Raw genomic sequence first — 17,102 nt, 5'->3', positions numbered from 1 at the left:
AAACCTCTGTTTGACCGTTGGTTTGCGGATGATAAGCTGTCGCTATCCGCTGAGTCACGCCATATTTCTTCATCAAAGCTTCGACGACTCGATTAACGAAATGTGTTCCTCTGTCGCAAATGATCGCTCTCGGAGTTCCAAATCTTGAGAAAATAAAATCACGTAAAAAATTAGTTGTGGTTTTCGCATCATTTTCTCGGGTAGCTTTCGCCTCTACCCATTTCAAAACGTAATCAACGGCCAAAATAATGTATAAATTTCCAAATGATGAGGTAAATGGCCCCATATAATCGAGCCCCCACACATCGAAAATTTCACAGATGTGTATAGGATTTAATGGCATCTCACTCTTTCGACTTAGATTTCCAACTCTTTGGCACCTGTCACATGCTTTGCAAAAGTTGTAAGTGTCCTTAAACAAGGTTGGCCAATAAAATCCGCACTCAAGAATTTTGTGTGCGGTTCGTTTAGGGCCAAAATGTCCACCGCAAGCATAGGAATGACAAAACTCAAGTATGGATTTTACCTTGCTGTTACTTACGCATCGTCGTACTATTTGATCCTAGCAATTTTTCCATAAATATGGATCATCCCAAATATAGTATCGAGACTCTCTTTTTATGCGTTTGATCTCAGATTGAGATAGATTGTTCAGAAATTTACACGTAGCTAGAAAATTCGCCAAATCGGCGAACCATGGGAATGATGCGTGTGCTTCCATCAATGTTTCGTCTGGAAATTGTTCTCGTAGGGGAGGTTCGACTGGTGAAGTAGGTAAACGGCTTAGGTGGTCAGCTATTAAGTTTTCGCTTCTCTTTTTATCCTTGATTTCAAGATTGAACTCCTGCAGTAAGAGAATCCATCGTATCAACCTCGGCTTTGCTTCTTTTTTGTTCATCAAGTATTTCAGCGCTGCATGATCGAAAAAAACAAAAATTTTTAGTTCCTAATAAATAAGAACGAAATTTTTCTAATGCAAAAATGACAGCAAAAAGCTCTTTTTCTATTGTCGAGTAGTTGCGTTGAGCCGAGTCGAGAGTCCTAGAGGCATAGGCTATCATGTGTGGTCCTTCTTTACTCCTTTGGCTGAGAACGGCTCCCACGCTAAGGTCAGATGCGTCACACATAATCTCAAATGGTAAAGTCCAATTTGGTGGTTATACAATTGGTGCGGATATAAGCCTTCCCTTAAGCTCATCGAATGAATTTTTGCAAGATTGATCAAAAGTAAAATTCACGTCCTTTTGTAGTAATCGGCAAAGAGGTTGCGCCAACTTAGAGAAGTCCTTTATGAACCGTCGGTAGAAACCTGCATGGCCAAGGAAACTACGAATTTCCCTCACCAAAGTGGGGTATTGAAGTGAGCGAATTACATCAATCTTTCCCTTATCAACGGCAATTCCTTGGGCCGAAACCACATGACCGAGTACCAATCCTTTACTTACCATGAAATGGCATTTCTTGTAGTTTAAAACCAATTTAAATTCAATGCATCGATTAAGAACATAAGAAAGATTGGAAAGGCATTGAGAGAATGAATTACCGTAAACAGTAAAATCATCCATAAATACCTCTATTCCTCGCTCGATGTGATCGGAAAAAATGCTTAACATGCATCGTTGGAATGTGGCCGGAGCGTTGCAAAGACCGAAAGGTATTCTTCTATAGGCGAAAGTTCCGAAAGGGCAAGTGAATGTTGTTTTTTCTTGGTCTTCAGGCGCCACCGGAACTTGAAAAAATCCAGAAAATCCATCAAGACTACAGTAATGTGTTTTTCCAGCAAGTCTTTCGATCATTTGATCGATAAATGGTATAGGAAAATGGTCCTTTCGGGTTTGTGAGTTGAGTTTCCTATAATCGATACACATTCTCCAACCATTTTGTACTCTCTTCGGAATCATTTCTCCTTCGGTATTTTCGACCACCGTAATTCCAGTCTTCTTTGGCACAACATGGACCTGACTTACCCACTTGCTATCAAAAATGGGGTAGATAATGTCAGCATCTAGCAACTTTTGAATCTCCTCCTTCACAACCTCCATCATTGGCGGGTTTAAACGTCGCTGGCCTTCTCTCGTTGGTTTTGCGTTCTCCTCTGTTTTAATTTTATGCATGCAAGTGGATGGACTTAAGCCTTGGATATCAGCTAATGTCCATCCAATTGGCTTTTTATAGGTGCGTAAAATAGCAATCAATTTTTCCTCTTCCTATCGTGATAATTCACTTGAAATGATAATTGGCAAGGTTCAGTTATCACCCAAAAATTCGTATTTGAGATGCGATGGAAGTTGCTTCAATTCTAGTTGTAGCGCCTGCAAAATTGAGGGAAGGGGTTTAGATGGAATTAATCGAGAATCATAAATGGAGGAAAGAGTTGAAATGATTTTGCTTTCATCATCGAGATCCTCTAATTTCCTATAAAAATCATAAAACAAATTAGTTTCGATAAAATCATCGGCTAACGGATATATAATATCAACAAAATTTAAACTTGCGATGGAATCAGGATACTTTATAGATTTGTACACATCGAATTTAACCACTTCCCCGTCAAATTCCATGGTTAAGATGCCGTTACGGACATCGATCTTTGTATGCGCTGTTGATAAGAAAGGGCGTCCAAGCAAGATTTCTAATCCGTTGTTGCTGCGGTCATTTTCCATGTTAATAATGTAAAAATCAGCAGGGAAAATGAGATCGTTTACCTTTACCAACACGTTTTCTAGTACCCCTTCGGGGTAGATAACTGATCGATCAGCTAATTGAACCGTCACTCGCGTCTCTTTTAATGGTTCTGTTGAAATTTTGTTGTAGACGCTTAGCGGCATGACATTAATAGATGCGCCTAGATCACACATTGCCCTTTTTATTCCGACTTTTCCTATTTTGCAGGGAATTACAAATATCCCTTGGTCCTTGTATTTCAGTGGTAGGCGTCTTTGAAAAACGGCCGAAATATTCTCATTAAGGTTAACTCTTTCATTGCCGGAGAACCGCCTCCGATTTGTGCATAAGTCTTTCAAAAACTTCGCATATTTTGGCACCTTCCGAATGACATCAAGGAGTGGAATATTGATTTCCACTTTTTTGAATATATCCAAAATTTCTTTCTCCTCTTCCTTTTTGTCACGCCTTGCAAGCTTTCCTAGAAAGGGAGGAGGAGTCTCGTAAGTAGAAAAAGAAGGACTAGGAATGACTTTACCTGAGGTAGGCGAGGATTTTTCTTCTTGACTCTTCAAAGAAGTGTCTTCTTTGTCTTTCTCGATTTTCTTGGGCTCCTTTGTCGGTTTTGGTGAAATTACGGTACCACTTGGTAAAGTAATCGAGTTCACATTTTCTCTCGGATTTGTTTCAGTTTGAGAGGGCAATCGTCCTTGAGACTCTAAGCGACCAACGGTTTGGGCTAGTTGGCTTATTTGTTTGTCAATTTCTTGGAGATGAGATTGTGTTTGGGTTTGGAATTTTTCTTGTGAAATGGCCAACTTTTCAACAATGGTCTCAAGAGAGGTTTTTTGTGGTGATTGATTTGGAAAGGGAGGTGGTCTCGGTTGGTAATTTTGGTTTTTGTTTCCATAGCTCATATTTGGATGGTCTCTCCAACCGGGATTGAAAGTGTTACCGTAGGGATTGTATGGCCTTTGAGGAGGTCTTGGGAAATTATTTATGGCATTGACTTTGGCGCCCGTCTCATCTTGTAGCATTGGACATGAATCGGTTGGGTAGTTCGGCATTGTGCAGATTCCACAAACCTTCGCGGCTCCTATCTTACCTGTGATAAAAGAATTGACAATATCAGTCAATTTGTCTATTTTATTTTCCAAAGAAACGGTACTTACTTCGTGAACCCGTCGGCTAGGTTCACTTGAAGAGCCGAACTGTTGCGAGTTTGCGGCCATAGTAGAGATTAGAGTTCTAGCATTTTCTGGCATCATATTGATGAGTGCGCCACCACTTGCAGCATCCACCATCTTTTTGTCCATCAGAAGCATCCCTTCATAGAAATACTGAAGAAGGGTCTGCTCGGATAGGCCATGCTGCGGGCAACTTGCGCATAACTTTTTGAACCTCTCCCAGTAGTCGTAAAGAGATTCATCGCTCCTTTGCTGGATTCCTAAAATGCTTCGCCTAAGCTCGCTCGCCTTTGCCGCTGGAAAATACCTATCAAGGAAAACACGAGATAGTTCAACCCATGTGGTTATTGAGTTAGGAGGAAGGTAAAATAACCATTCCTTAGCCATTCCGGCTAAAGAAAAAGGAAATGCCCTTAGTTTGATTTGGTCTTCCAAGACTCCTTGCGGCTTCATGCTGCTACACACCATGTGGAATTCAGCGAGATGTTTATGTGGGCTTTCGCTAGGAAGACCGTTGAATGTAGGGAGGAGATGAATTAACCCTGTTTTGAGTTGAAAAGGGGTAGTGCCTTGAGGAAAGGTAATGGAGAGCGGTTGTTGTACGGCGGGGGCAGCGGCGGCAAGCTCTCTAATGGTTTGGTTCGCCATTTGCTCCGGTTCAAACGTGGGATTTGTTATTGGATTATTGGTGTTGGGAGATGGTCTTTCGTTGGGAGTTTGTTTCGGTTCACGTGGTGGTGTCGTAGAAGTAGATTCCAGATTGGATTGTCGTTCTCTTTGCTCTTGCTGCTTCTTTCTGACCGTGATTTCTACGAGCGCTTGCTTCAATTTCTGGGTTATATTGAACTAGAGTCCCCGGGTTTCTCCTGGTCATAAAAATCAAACAAAATAATCAATAATTGCCGAAAATAAAACTCCCCGGCAACGGCGCCAATTTTGACAAGCATCGTTTTGCCTATCAAAATAAAATAAACCTCTTCAAAAAATAAATAAATAAAAAGGTAGAATAGTGGAAGAGGGTCGATCCACAGGGAGTTTAATGGAATTTTTTATTAAATTTCTTGTTCTCGACCTAGGAGCTGAAATGGAAAATAAAAAAAAAAGGTGATTTGAGAAGTAACAAGAAAATAAAATAAACAAGTAAAAGTGCAAAGAAAGATGTATTAAAATAAAAGCAATAAAATAAAGAAGATGAAAGATTAAATTGAATAAACACGAGTATAAGAATCGCCTCGAGCTAGTTTCGTCAATTCCGACGATCATCGAAAATAGATTTTTACTCCGGGATTCATGTCGGTTACAGTCTACGAGGCCCAACCCATCATAACTTACTTTTCTCTCATGTAACCGATCTTCCCAAGTCTATCTTCGAAAGTCGATTCTTAAGTAAATCTACCACGTTTATCGCCGTTAAAGTACTTAGTTTTAAAACAGGAAAAGCCCAACTCGGAAGTTGTCTTATCAAGAATCATTTCTGATCTCGCCTTTCCTTAGCGGACTGCCGCTAAGAGTGTTCATAGGAAGTCGAAATGCCACAGGCCAATCCTTCCTCCCAACTGTAAAATTAAACGATTCCAGACCAACGGATCCTTTTTTATTTGAAAAACGTTTAAAAATTTTAGTAAGGCCGATTGCCAAACTATCTAAGCAGAAAGACGAAAATGTATCCCGAAGGGATTTAAGCAATATTCAATTCTCACACGAGGAATTGATTCGTACTAGCTCTTGGCTTGAGAAAAATTAGCCAAACATGATATTGATTATCATGCTTAACATGTTTTGATAATGTAAAAACATAAAATAAAATAAAGTAAAGTAGAAATAAAACAAAGAAGAAAATTTTATTAAAATGAAAACAAAGTAGCAATAAGAACAAAAGACAGAAATACTTAGCCTTACCCAAAGGTAGGTATTTATAGGCTTCAAATTCCCAAATCAACAAGGAAAACTAATCAAAAAAAGATAAGATAATATTTATAAAATTATGAAAATGAAATCCAAAATCCCCCAAATCACGTCAATAGATCAAGATAAGTTGTTTCCAGAATATTCCCCGTGTTGACTTCTGATTTGCCACGTCAGATCCGCGTCGTGCCCAGCGTCATGCCCACAACTCCAGCCGTGACAGAATAAGCGTCGTGCCCGCGACTCCAACCGTGACAGAATAAAAAGAAAAAAAACTGCAGATTACGTCTTTTTGTTGCCATTTCCAGTATTGGGTTCACTACACAAGAAATAAATCCAATACAACCAATTAAGTAGTGAAAAATTCACAAGACAAAGGAATTAACAAGCAAAAAGTGTCAAATATAAGCATAGCTGATCATGCAATGTCCATTTAATTCAACACATTTTCATGTTTATTTGGACATTAGTCCATGAAATAAACATGGTATTGCACATAATTATATTTAGGCATTTGTCACAATATATAATATTCATATTAACTATATAAATATTCATCACACAATGTTGATACATAAATTTGAGTTCAAGCATGAACAATTGTTAAATATGACTCCTATTTTCAGTCAAATTTGAAAAATTATATTTCAGTTAAACTCTGTTTACTTGTTTCAATCAAACACTGATTAGGTTAGATTAATTTATTATTATTTGACTTATGAATTTAGCCTATAAATAGGCTCTTTTACAACCTTAGAAAACACACCCGTTAGAGATTAGAACTCATAACACATTTAAAGAATTTTGTGTTTACGTTTTGAGGGTTCTTTGTTTTCGGGTTTTTGGGATTTAGTTTTTATCTCCATCTTTTGTACTCTTCGTTCTTTTGCCATAATAGTAAAATTATCTTTGCCAATAGTTTTTTATCCTCTTTGGAGGAATTTTTTCACGTTAAATTTGTGTGTTTAATTTCTCAATTTTTTCCGTTATTTTTCTTGTTCGTTGTTTAATCGGGTCGATCCTAACAAGTGGTATCAGAGCTAGTTCAATTTTTCATAGATCAGCCCGTTTAGAGATGGCAACAACAAGGTTTGAAATTGAGAAGTTCAATGGTGAGACAAATTTCAATCTGTGGCAAGTTCGGATGATGACAATTCTAGTTCAATCAGGCTTGAAAAAGGTTGTTACCGGGAAAAAGCCTGAAAATCTAAATAAAACAGAATGGGAAGAGCTTGATGAAAAGGCTTTGTCTGCAATCCAGTTGTGCCTCGTGAATACGGTATTGCAGGAAGTATTGATGGAGAAAACCTTATCCGCCTTATGGAAAAGGTTAGAAACTCTTTATGCGTCTAAGTCTCTAACTAAATGTTTAGTGTTGAAACAACGTCTATTTACGTTCCGCATGAATGAAGGTGAGCTTCTTATAGATCACATCAGTCAATTCATTACTCTTTTAAATGATTTAAAGAACATTGAGGTTCATATTAATGATGAAGATCAAGCTATGCTATTATTGTGCTCTTTACCTCTTTCATACAAGTCTTTTAGGGAGACCCTGATTTATGGAAGAGATAAACTCTCGTTCGAAGATGTGAAGGGTCGTTTGTTGAATAGAGACAAACTCGACAACATTTGGATAGCAAGACAGATAGGCAAGCTTCCGTTTTGGTAGCATCAAAGAAATAAGACAAAATGTGTCACTATTGTAAAAAGTTAGGTCACGTCAAAGCAGATTTTTATAAATTGTGAAATAAAAGAGCTGCTGAGAGTAACGAGAAAGATGTAGCTGGTGCTAATTTGGCCGATGAAAACGGTGATGATTTCTTGTTAGTGTCAACGAGCGATAACTCCAAGCTCACGTCTGAGTGGATCCTAGATTCGGGATGTTCTTTCCACATGTGTCCCAATAGAGAATGGTTCTCCACATACAGTTCGGTTGAAGGTGGAGTTATGCGCATGGGAAACGATTCATCTAGTAAGGTAATTGGTATTGGTACTATTAAAATTAGGATACATGATGGGACGATTATGACACTATCAGATGTCAGGTATGTACCTAATTTACGAAAGAATCTCATCTCATTGAGTATTTTAGTCTTGAAAGGATGCAGAATCAACATCAAATTGAGCGACATTAAAGTATCTCGTGGAGCTATCATTTTGTTAAAAGGTAAAAGAACCGGTAGTCTTTATATTTTGGAAGGTTCTACAGTGACTGGTGAAATCCGACGTCCCTTATCCGTTACGGAGTTAAAGTCAACTCTTTTGGAGCGGAGGCAACTTGGTCATAGAAGGGAAAAAGGTATGACCGTTTCGTTGAAGAGAGGTTCTCTTTTGGATGTAGGTTTTGAAAAGTTAGGGCACTGTGTTCGTGAAAATCAGACTCGGGTTAGTTTTGATTTGACAGTGTACAAGTCGAAGGCTAGAAGTCTTCCAGTTTCTAAGCACAAATTCGACTCAGTTAATTACCTGCATAGTTCAAGATAGGCTCGTGGCGGGCTTTGGCAAAGATGGCGTTTTGGAAATATGAGTCAAGGTGGAGATTTGTCAAATATGACTCCTATTTTCAGTCAAATTTGAAAAATTATCTTTCAGTTAAACTCTGTTTACTTGTTTCAATCAAGCACTGATTAGTTTAGATTAATTTATTATTATTTGACTTATGAATTTAGCCTACAAATAGGCTCTTTTACAGCCTTAGAAAACACACTCATTAGATATTAGAACTCATAACACATTTAGAGAATTTTGTGTTTACGTTTTGAGGGTTCTTTGTTTTCAGGTTTTCGGGATTTAGTTTTTATTTTGGTTTCGGGTTTTCGGCATTTAGTTTTTATTTTGTACTCTTCGTTATTTTGCCATTATAGTAAAATTATCTTTGCCCGTGGTTTTTTGTCCTTTTTGGAAGAGTTTTTCTACATTAAATTTGTGTGTTTAATTTCTCAATTTTTTTCGCTATTTTTCTTGTTCATTGTTTAATCGGGTCAATCCTAACAACAATAATATCATTGCATTATCATTGACATATGAACTTACCTCGGTTTCGAGTACGACTATTTATTTCGAGTTTGTGCTTAACTTTGTTCAACCTCATTCTAAGCCCGAATCTTGTTTTCCTTAATCTATAATATCACATTTAGCCTACTAATTAGTCACATTATTCATATGTATCCAAAAATCATATTTTTACAAATTTGCATTTTGACTCCTAAACTTTCACATATTTGCACTTTTGCCCCAATGCTCGTAAAATGATTTTTATTCAATTTCCTTGCATTTCAAGCCTATACAAATCATTTCATAACTATGGAAGCCCCCAATTTCCACTAAATCACCCTTTTATGACTAATTTATTTATGATTTAGTCCTTTTAAGCATTTTTATTGAAAATCACTTAGCAAAAGTCGTTTATTACACACCGAGCCTTCATATTCTGTAATTAAACATCAAAATACATGCATCTCATTCATGGTTAAATTTTTAAACACAAACCCTAGCTCAAATAAATGGTAGAAATAGTTAGATCTTGTTACGAGGATTTCAAAAACGTAAAAATCATTAAAAACGGGGCAAGAACAGACTTACAATCGAGCTTGGAAGCTTGGAAAACCCTAGCCATGGTTTCTTCATGTCATATTCAGCCAAGGAAGAAGATGGAAAAGAAATTTTGGCTTTCATTTTGTTTTTAATTCATTTTAATTACTAAATTACCAAAATGCCCCTAACTTAATAATATTCTATTTCACCCATTTGATGTCCATTTTTGTCCAAAAAAATTATAAAATGGTATAGTTACCATTAAGGACCTCCCATTTAAAATTTCATAACAATTAGACACCTCTAACATGTAGAACTCAACTTTTGCATTTTTTACAATGTAGTCCTTTTGACCAAATTGAGTGCCCAAACGTCGAAATTTTCGAACGAAATTTTCATGAAATAATTCCATGAAATCATATACCATAAAAATATAATAAAAATAAATTTTATTATGTCGAAGAAACCACTGTTTCGACTAGGCCCTAATTCGGGATGTTACAAATGATGTTGAAGGGGTGCAATTGACAATGTGTACGTAAGTGGAAGACTAAAATGCATAAAGGCTTGAATGCTGAGCAAACAGAGAGTTAGGTTAAGGCGTGGGGCTACTTAGCACTGTAATATGAATGACTGAGTTGGCATGATGTGACTAAGGCTGAGGTCGTGCCATTAACAGATTGGACGTCACAACCTAACTCACTATTTAAATTTGAAGACCCAGAGGTTCCATGAAAAGCCACAATGTTGGACGCAAAAGGAGTGACTTGGACAGATCAAGCTATAGGAGGTGTGTTGGATAATGAGTGACGTCGCAATGTGGATATGTTGAAAGTTACAGCATCATCCCTAAAGTCACGACATAAAAACCATAAGGCCATGACGTTGATGCCATGCATCTTGCATAAAAGAAGTTTGCTTGTGAAGTCGCGATGTCGAATCTAAGATCTGAAGACCCTGATAGTTACTCTGGGGTATTTAGTTGGAATTTTGCCTTTCAACCTTTCATAAGTTGAACTTTAAGTGAAGGCATTTAAGTCTTTTGGTTTCCTGATATAAATACTTTTTAGCATCATAAATTAGAGGAAAGGAGAATTAGAGAAAAGAAAAGAAAAGATATATGGCATGGAGTGTTTTTTTTTTAATTTTTTTTATAGAGTGTTATTGGCATTTGTTCTAGTTTGTGATCTTTGGTGAATTTTCTTTAGCTCTTTCTTATGGATGATGTTGTAAGGTCGAAATTGATGCAAAACTCAGCTTTAAGCTACCTTGGCTGAGTGATTCTAAATTCTAAATTTTTATTTCTCTATTAATTGAATTTTGGAATGATGTTTTGTATTAACTCATTTATGTGCTAATTTTTTATTATGGTTGATTGTGATTTTAACTACTGATTGATGTTATGATGCATGTTCTTGCTTAATCAATTATTTGATTCTGTTGTTGCGCCAAATAGACTAGAATTGACAACTCTAGTTGAAAATCTAGATAAACGAGTCTAAGAGGAAAGTCTAATGTGTAGGATTCGATACAACTAGGCCAAATAATGAGTGCGAGAGGTGAGGTATTAACTAGGTGAGAGTAAGAGGAGATCCCAGATGGTGGTTCTTATGTTAGGATGAGATCGAGAGGATATTCCTAGATAAGAGTAAGAATTGAGATAGTCGAGTGTGCATATTAACTTCATGACTAGTTAAATGATCAATCAAATATTTTCTTAATCACTTACATAGTCTACACAAGGAAGAGCATAGATAACTAGATTACTAGTATGTTAAGTTAAGTTAGTTACTTGATATACCATAATTTGATTTGCACATTTGTTGTCCATTCACACACATTTTAGCATGTTTTAAATGGAATCAAGTCATTTTAGTGTCAATTTGTGTTTTTAGGTGTTTAATTAATGTAAGTGTGTTTTTAGTTGATTTGATTGTTTTTCATGTTATTTTGTGTTTTTAATAGTTTTTTACATTTAAATAAATTTATGTGGTTGTATAGGACAAATCTGGAGTTGAAAATGTGCATTATGGGAGGAACTGTAGCTGAGGTCGCAACCACAAGCTGTGGAAGTCGCAACATTGAAGTCATACGCATAAGCAATGAAAGACCACAACAGGCAATCTTGTCACGAAGTTGAATTGTGTAATTTCATGATGTTGTGACCTCATGTCATGACAAGATTCATTTGTAGCCGCAACGCCATGGTGATTTTATAGCTAAACTGGATGTTCACTTGAACAATTAGGGGCATTTAAAAGTCAATTTCAGTTTTAAGCTTCTATGACTTAAAATTATACCAGGGAAACTTTTGTCTTTGGTTATTTCCTATATAAACCGAATTTTGGTTTTATTTTACAACAATGGATGATAGATAGATGATTTTTAGGTTATAATAATACAAGGACCATTTTAGATTTTCTTAGTAGATTAGGTTTTAGTTTATTTTCTTTTTGTTTTTAATTTGATTTAGATTTATTTGAGGCGTCGATCATTTCTATTTCTTGTTGGAACTTTGTGATTGAAGATTACTTGTACTTTCATGCTTAATTCGATATATAAATGAGAATTTTTCCTAAACCTTATTTTTATATTTTTTATCAAATGTTTGATAAAATGTTTGTATGAAAATTTGAATGAATTATGCAGTTATATTATTTTTTTTTGGTTGATTAATTACTTTATTGTTTCTTTGGTTGTTTAATTTGATTATGTGAAATTAGTCAACATACTAGAATTGAAGAATCTAGTAGAATATTTAGACAAATGAGATCAAAAGGAGAGTTTGTCGTGTAACAATTTGGTATAAATGTGACAAGTGGTGAGACCAAGAGGAGAATAGTATGCCTAACTAAGATCAAGAGGATAATTTAGGTGGTAACCTTCAATTAGGAGGAGATTGAGAGGATAATCCTAGTTAGGAGTAGTAAACAATTCGATCAAAATATTTGTATTAGCTTAATTAGCAGTTAATAAATCGATTGAACTTCATTTTATTGTTTTGCATTGTCTAATAAGAAAAATAAACTTATTTTAATGTTTTTAGTTGTTAATTTAGATTTAGTTTTATTTTAATTTTATATTTGATTACTCTAATAATTCGTAAATCGACTAAACTAATATTTGTTTTGTAAAAATTAACTTGATAATACATTTACCAATTTGACGATCTCTTGGGTACAATCCTCGGAATACTTTCGTATTTCGTTGTAATTGAAAACTGCATTACATTTTGGCCTGTCACACTTGTAGTAAAAACCACACTTCATTTTTATATATATTTTTCATATTTTGGCTATGTATGCTAGTGGTCAAGTTGTTGGCACTGTTGTCGGGGATTGTAAAGATGTAAATGTATTTGCTGAGTTAGTTGTTTGAAAAACAACATTAGTAGAAAGACAAGTGAATTAGATTGTGTTATTATTTTTTTGTATCATTATTTTATTTTCCTTTTTTTGCTTTTATTTACCTTGTTAAAGATTTGACTTAATCATGTATAATAATGAATATAATTGGCGAAGTGAGCAATACAATTATGACAAGCAGCTGAGTTTGAAGAATGAAGATTCGATAGGCAATTGGAGATGTGATGGTTACTATGGGGGCAAGAATATTCGCATGAATATTCTTATGGTCAATATGGTTTTGCAAACAACACAAATGCCTACAACCAAAGCTGGCTGGGTAGCTATTTGGCATATGATTCATATCCCTCGTATTGCTATTTTGATAGGGATGTGGCAAGTGAAGAATTCTTCAAGAATCCATCATTTCTTATGTGGGTTGGTACATTGGAGGATGATATTTCTGCGTACCAAGCTACGATGTCATCCATGTCCAGTACGTTGGATCAATTATTTGATCCTATTTGAAGTCGATCCACAATAAATGCTCTAGTGGAAGTGAGTGTCGAGCATGATGTTCTCAAGCTTGAAGATGAGCTTCACCTTACCATGTTAAGCATTATGAGTTGAGTAGGGATGTTCAACAAAAGTGTAGAGTGGAAGATCAAGATGAGATTGTAATTGTTGAAGATAATGCTTCTGCTTCAATTGACATAGAAATAGAAATAGGTTTAGAAGTGAATGTTTATGATGAGCCTAAACCAACCTAGTTGAAGGTGTTGAAGAGCTAACATAACTTTCGATTATAGTTACGAAGAAGAAAATTGATGAAATCAATGAGTATATTCATTTCCAATCTGATGAAGGAGGTAAAGCTCGAGTACCTACAACCTTAAACGACACCAGGGTAGGTGTGCGCGAGATTATAATACCCCAGAATGAATTATGAGGTTGGCTAGGATTCGGTGCAAAATGGCTTGTGATGTAGATGTTGTATCAATCAAAGATAAGGAAGTAGCAATGTGTCTTATCGACAAGACCGATTCACCTCTCTCAAATGCAAAAAAAATGTCTAATCAAATTATCAAGAACCAACTAGAAATTTTTCTACGGTGGTGATATTGGTCACCCCAGCTATGAAGAATTTTAATAATCCCTTTAGTTGTTCTTTTAATTTTAGTTTTTTTTATTTATATGTGTTTTATTATTTTTTTCTAAGTAAATTTTGTTAATTGTTTTTAGTGTTAGGTGCTAATAAAGTGAAGTGAGCAAAAGAAAGAATAAAAAGTTTGAACAAATAGGGGTGACGTTCCAATGAGGAAAAGTCTTACGTCGAGGCGTGGAGACATGAGGTCGCAACATAGGAGTGTAGGGTCACGATGTGGGCAACATTAACTAGCTTTAGGTGTTTTGAAATAGTAAGTTTTATTGTGACAAGAAAAGGACTCACATCACGATGAGAAGCCTTGATGTTGCAATGAAAAGAGTTGAAGTTACGACGAGCTGAGTTGTACTAACCTTGCGAACTAGGTTTTGCACGCCACGTTGTGATGAGATGAAAATTTTGAAGCCATGCTACCTTAATGCCCAATTAAAAAACGGCTCTTTTATGTTTTATTATCTTTCTTTGTTATTTTTCCTCTTCAAAAAATCACAAAACCTTTTATTTTCTTCTATTTTCCAGTAGAATCTTCATCTATTTTCTTCCTAGTCTCTTAATTTTCTTTCATTGTGTAGCAAAAATCTTTGTTTCCTTACTATTTGTTATCGAATGGAGGATTGCTTAAGCATTCACAGCAATGGTTTTATGGTATTTTTCTTCAAGGTATTGTCTTTCCATCCCAAAACTTGATTATTTTCTTAGTTGTTAGCATCGATATTAATTTATTGTGATTTTTTATTAGATTAGTGTGGATATTTGTTTTAGAACAATGTATTATATCCTTGCTTGCATCTAGTTATTGTGTTTTCTTGAATATTTGGGTTGGTAATAATAGGAATAGGTTTGAAGAATTGTGCTATTTAGAACTTATCATGTTGAAATTAGTTGTTGAATATTATTGGGTATTTGGTTAAGATGACATCTCAAAAATGAATTGCAGCTAGAAAACCAATAGAGTGAGATGCTCCAACCAATGATAAGAAACGTTTTGTTTCTCACAACGCTTTCAAATGTTTCGGTAAATCGGATAAGCCACTTATCCTGGAGCATGGATTTAATTTTTCCGTGCAATTATTTTATAATTCGATCATTAAGTTGGTCGAGAAACTTAAGTGGACAACATTTTGCTGACAACCAACTTGACCCATATTATTGCAGTTGTCCAGGAATTTTACGTGAATTTCTCAAAAATGCAAGATCAAAAGGTCAGTGTGAGTCACGTTCTTGTAGGTGTTTCCCCTGCTACAATTAATGATATCCATGAAACACCTCATAACATACGCGATATTTATGTTGAGTTGAATAAAGACGAGGTTGATTATGATGGCATCATGATTTTTTTAATTGATAATAGAGATCATTGGGTTAAAAAGTCAAATACCAAAACAATCGTTAGATTTCAACAATCGATAATGTTTCCAATTTCTAAAATGTGGATGTATTTCATATATGCAAAATTAATACCTCCTCAGCACATCATGGAAGTTACCTGTGATCACTTGTTACTCTTGTATGCTATTTTGAACTAAAAAAAATCAATATAGGAGATCAAATTTACTACACCATAAGGCAGTGTGCAAATGAAAAAACAAGAGGCATTTTGTACCCACATTTGATTATGGAAATGTGTCGATGAGAAAATGTGGAGATCAATCCAAATGAGCCTCATTGTATCCCAAAAGGCATCATCAATGATGCAATATATGAAAAATTTTACAGAATATATTCTGATTGAGTTAAGGAGCATAAAAGAGAGTGTGGATGTGCACAAAGAGTACCCTTTGAAGCATTTACGTCAATAACCTATGGAGGAGCTTAGACTTATGCCCCTGATATCGCAGCGGAAGCAAGTTACCCCAATAGTTCTGACAACTAGGGACCTTTTCATGCAATCAAAAATTGATTATTTGATGCAGTGCATGGTAATTCTTGGGCCAACAGTAACTTATTACTTCAGGCAACATGGATTAAAAGTCCCTTCATGGCTACAAAAAATGTGGCATACGCCAACCAATGTTGAATTCATTGTTCCGCCATCACCACCATAGCAACCCACTTCGGCACTGAGTGGTGGTGCACATTTGAGACCACGAAAGAACAGAATTAGCATTCATGACCCATTCAATGTTCCATTAGTTTCGAAGAAAGCAAAACCCTCCTAAAGCAAAGGAAAATAAAATACCATCATGTTGGAATAGGAGGATGAGGATAGCATAAAATAATTTGACGAAGACTATTTTGATAAAATTTAATTATTTTTCTTCATTTTTGAACTTGAAAATTTTTAGTTTTCTTTTATTGCTTTTATTTTATATTTCAATTATTTATGAATTATGTTATTTTGTTTTAGTGTTTTATTTTTACGTACTCTTCAATTCATTTAGAGTGCACTTTTGAACCTAATACAGTTTCGAGAGCAAGGATTTGAATTTTCAATAGAGTTTTTTTGTTCCCTTTTCCTTTGTAATTTTTAAAATATTGGGGACAATGTGTATTCTAATTTTGGGGGGGAAGGTGTAGATTTTTCATCTATTTTGTTTCGTTTGTCTATTTGCTTTGGTTTTTTTTTCTTTTTTTTAGTTTAATTTGGTTTAGTTTCCTAAAAAAATTTGTTGTTTGTGTGCCAATTATATGATTATGTGGTAAATTTGTGTTAATAGATGTCAACCATAGGATTGAGGCATGATTGGATAAATATGATATGTATGTATGGATGAATGGTTAGATAATATGGATTGTTTTAGTTCTTTTAGTTACTTATTTATTGTTAATAGGTGTTTTTTAGTTATGCATGTTTGTACCAAATGAAGAACGTAAATTATTATTTTTATTAACTTGTGTTTAGTATTATTGAATTAGCTAATTGTGCTGAAATTGATATTTGAGTTATTTGAATATATTAATGGATAACCTAAGGCATTTTTTGGATTGATAAAGCTTAAAATGATACCTTATAAATGAATGTGAATCATTAGTACCCTTGTTTGTTCAAAAAAAGAATCATTAGTACCCTTAATTTGTGCTTTAAACTATTTCTTTGTAAACCCTTATTGTTTCAACATCCTAACTGTATATTGCATATTTGAATATCTATATTTTTTTGTCTCATATTTTGTTTAGAAATGGGGTTAACATCAAACTATAGATGCCAAGAAACTAGTTAGAATTTTATGGAGAATGTGGGTACAATAAAATGAGAATATGGAGGAAGTGATGAGAATAGAACTTTAGCAAAACCGAATGCTTAACTGAAAACATTTGAGTGAACAAAAGAATTTTCAAGGTTAAAAGCATTAAGAGAGA

General features: G+C 35.1%; 1 protein-coding gene across 1 annotated transcript; it reads right to left on the bottom strand.

Annotated features, from left to right (window-relative positions):
• Positions 1 to 2,246: 2,246 nt before the first annotated feature.
• Positions 2,247 to 4,499, bottom strand: LOC108477382 (uncharacterized). Its single transcript, XM_017779910.1, has one exon. The coding sequence runs from the start codon at positions 4,497 to 4,499 to the stop codon at positions 2,247 to 2,249; it is 2,253 nt and encodes a 750-aa protein (XP_017635399.1).
• Positions 4,500 to 17,102: the final 12,603 nt, after the last annotated feature.

The sequence above is a fragment of the Gossypium arboreum genome, chromosome 7 (assembly GCF_025698485.1).
Source record: "Gossypium arboreum isolate Shixiya-1 chromosome 7, ASM2569848v2, whole genome shotgun sequence".
Taxonomy (NCBI): Eukaryota; Viridiplantae; Streptophyta; class Magnoliopsida; order Malvales; family Malvaceae; genus Gossypium; species Gossypium arboreum.
The sequence above is the reverse complement of the archived record's forward strand: the minus strand, read 5'-3'. Positions and strand labels throughout refer to the sequence as shown.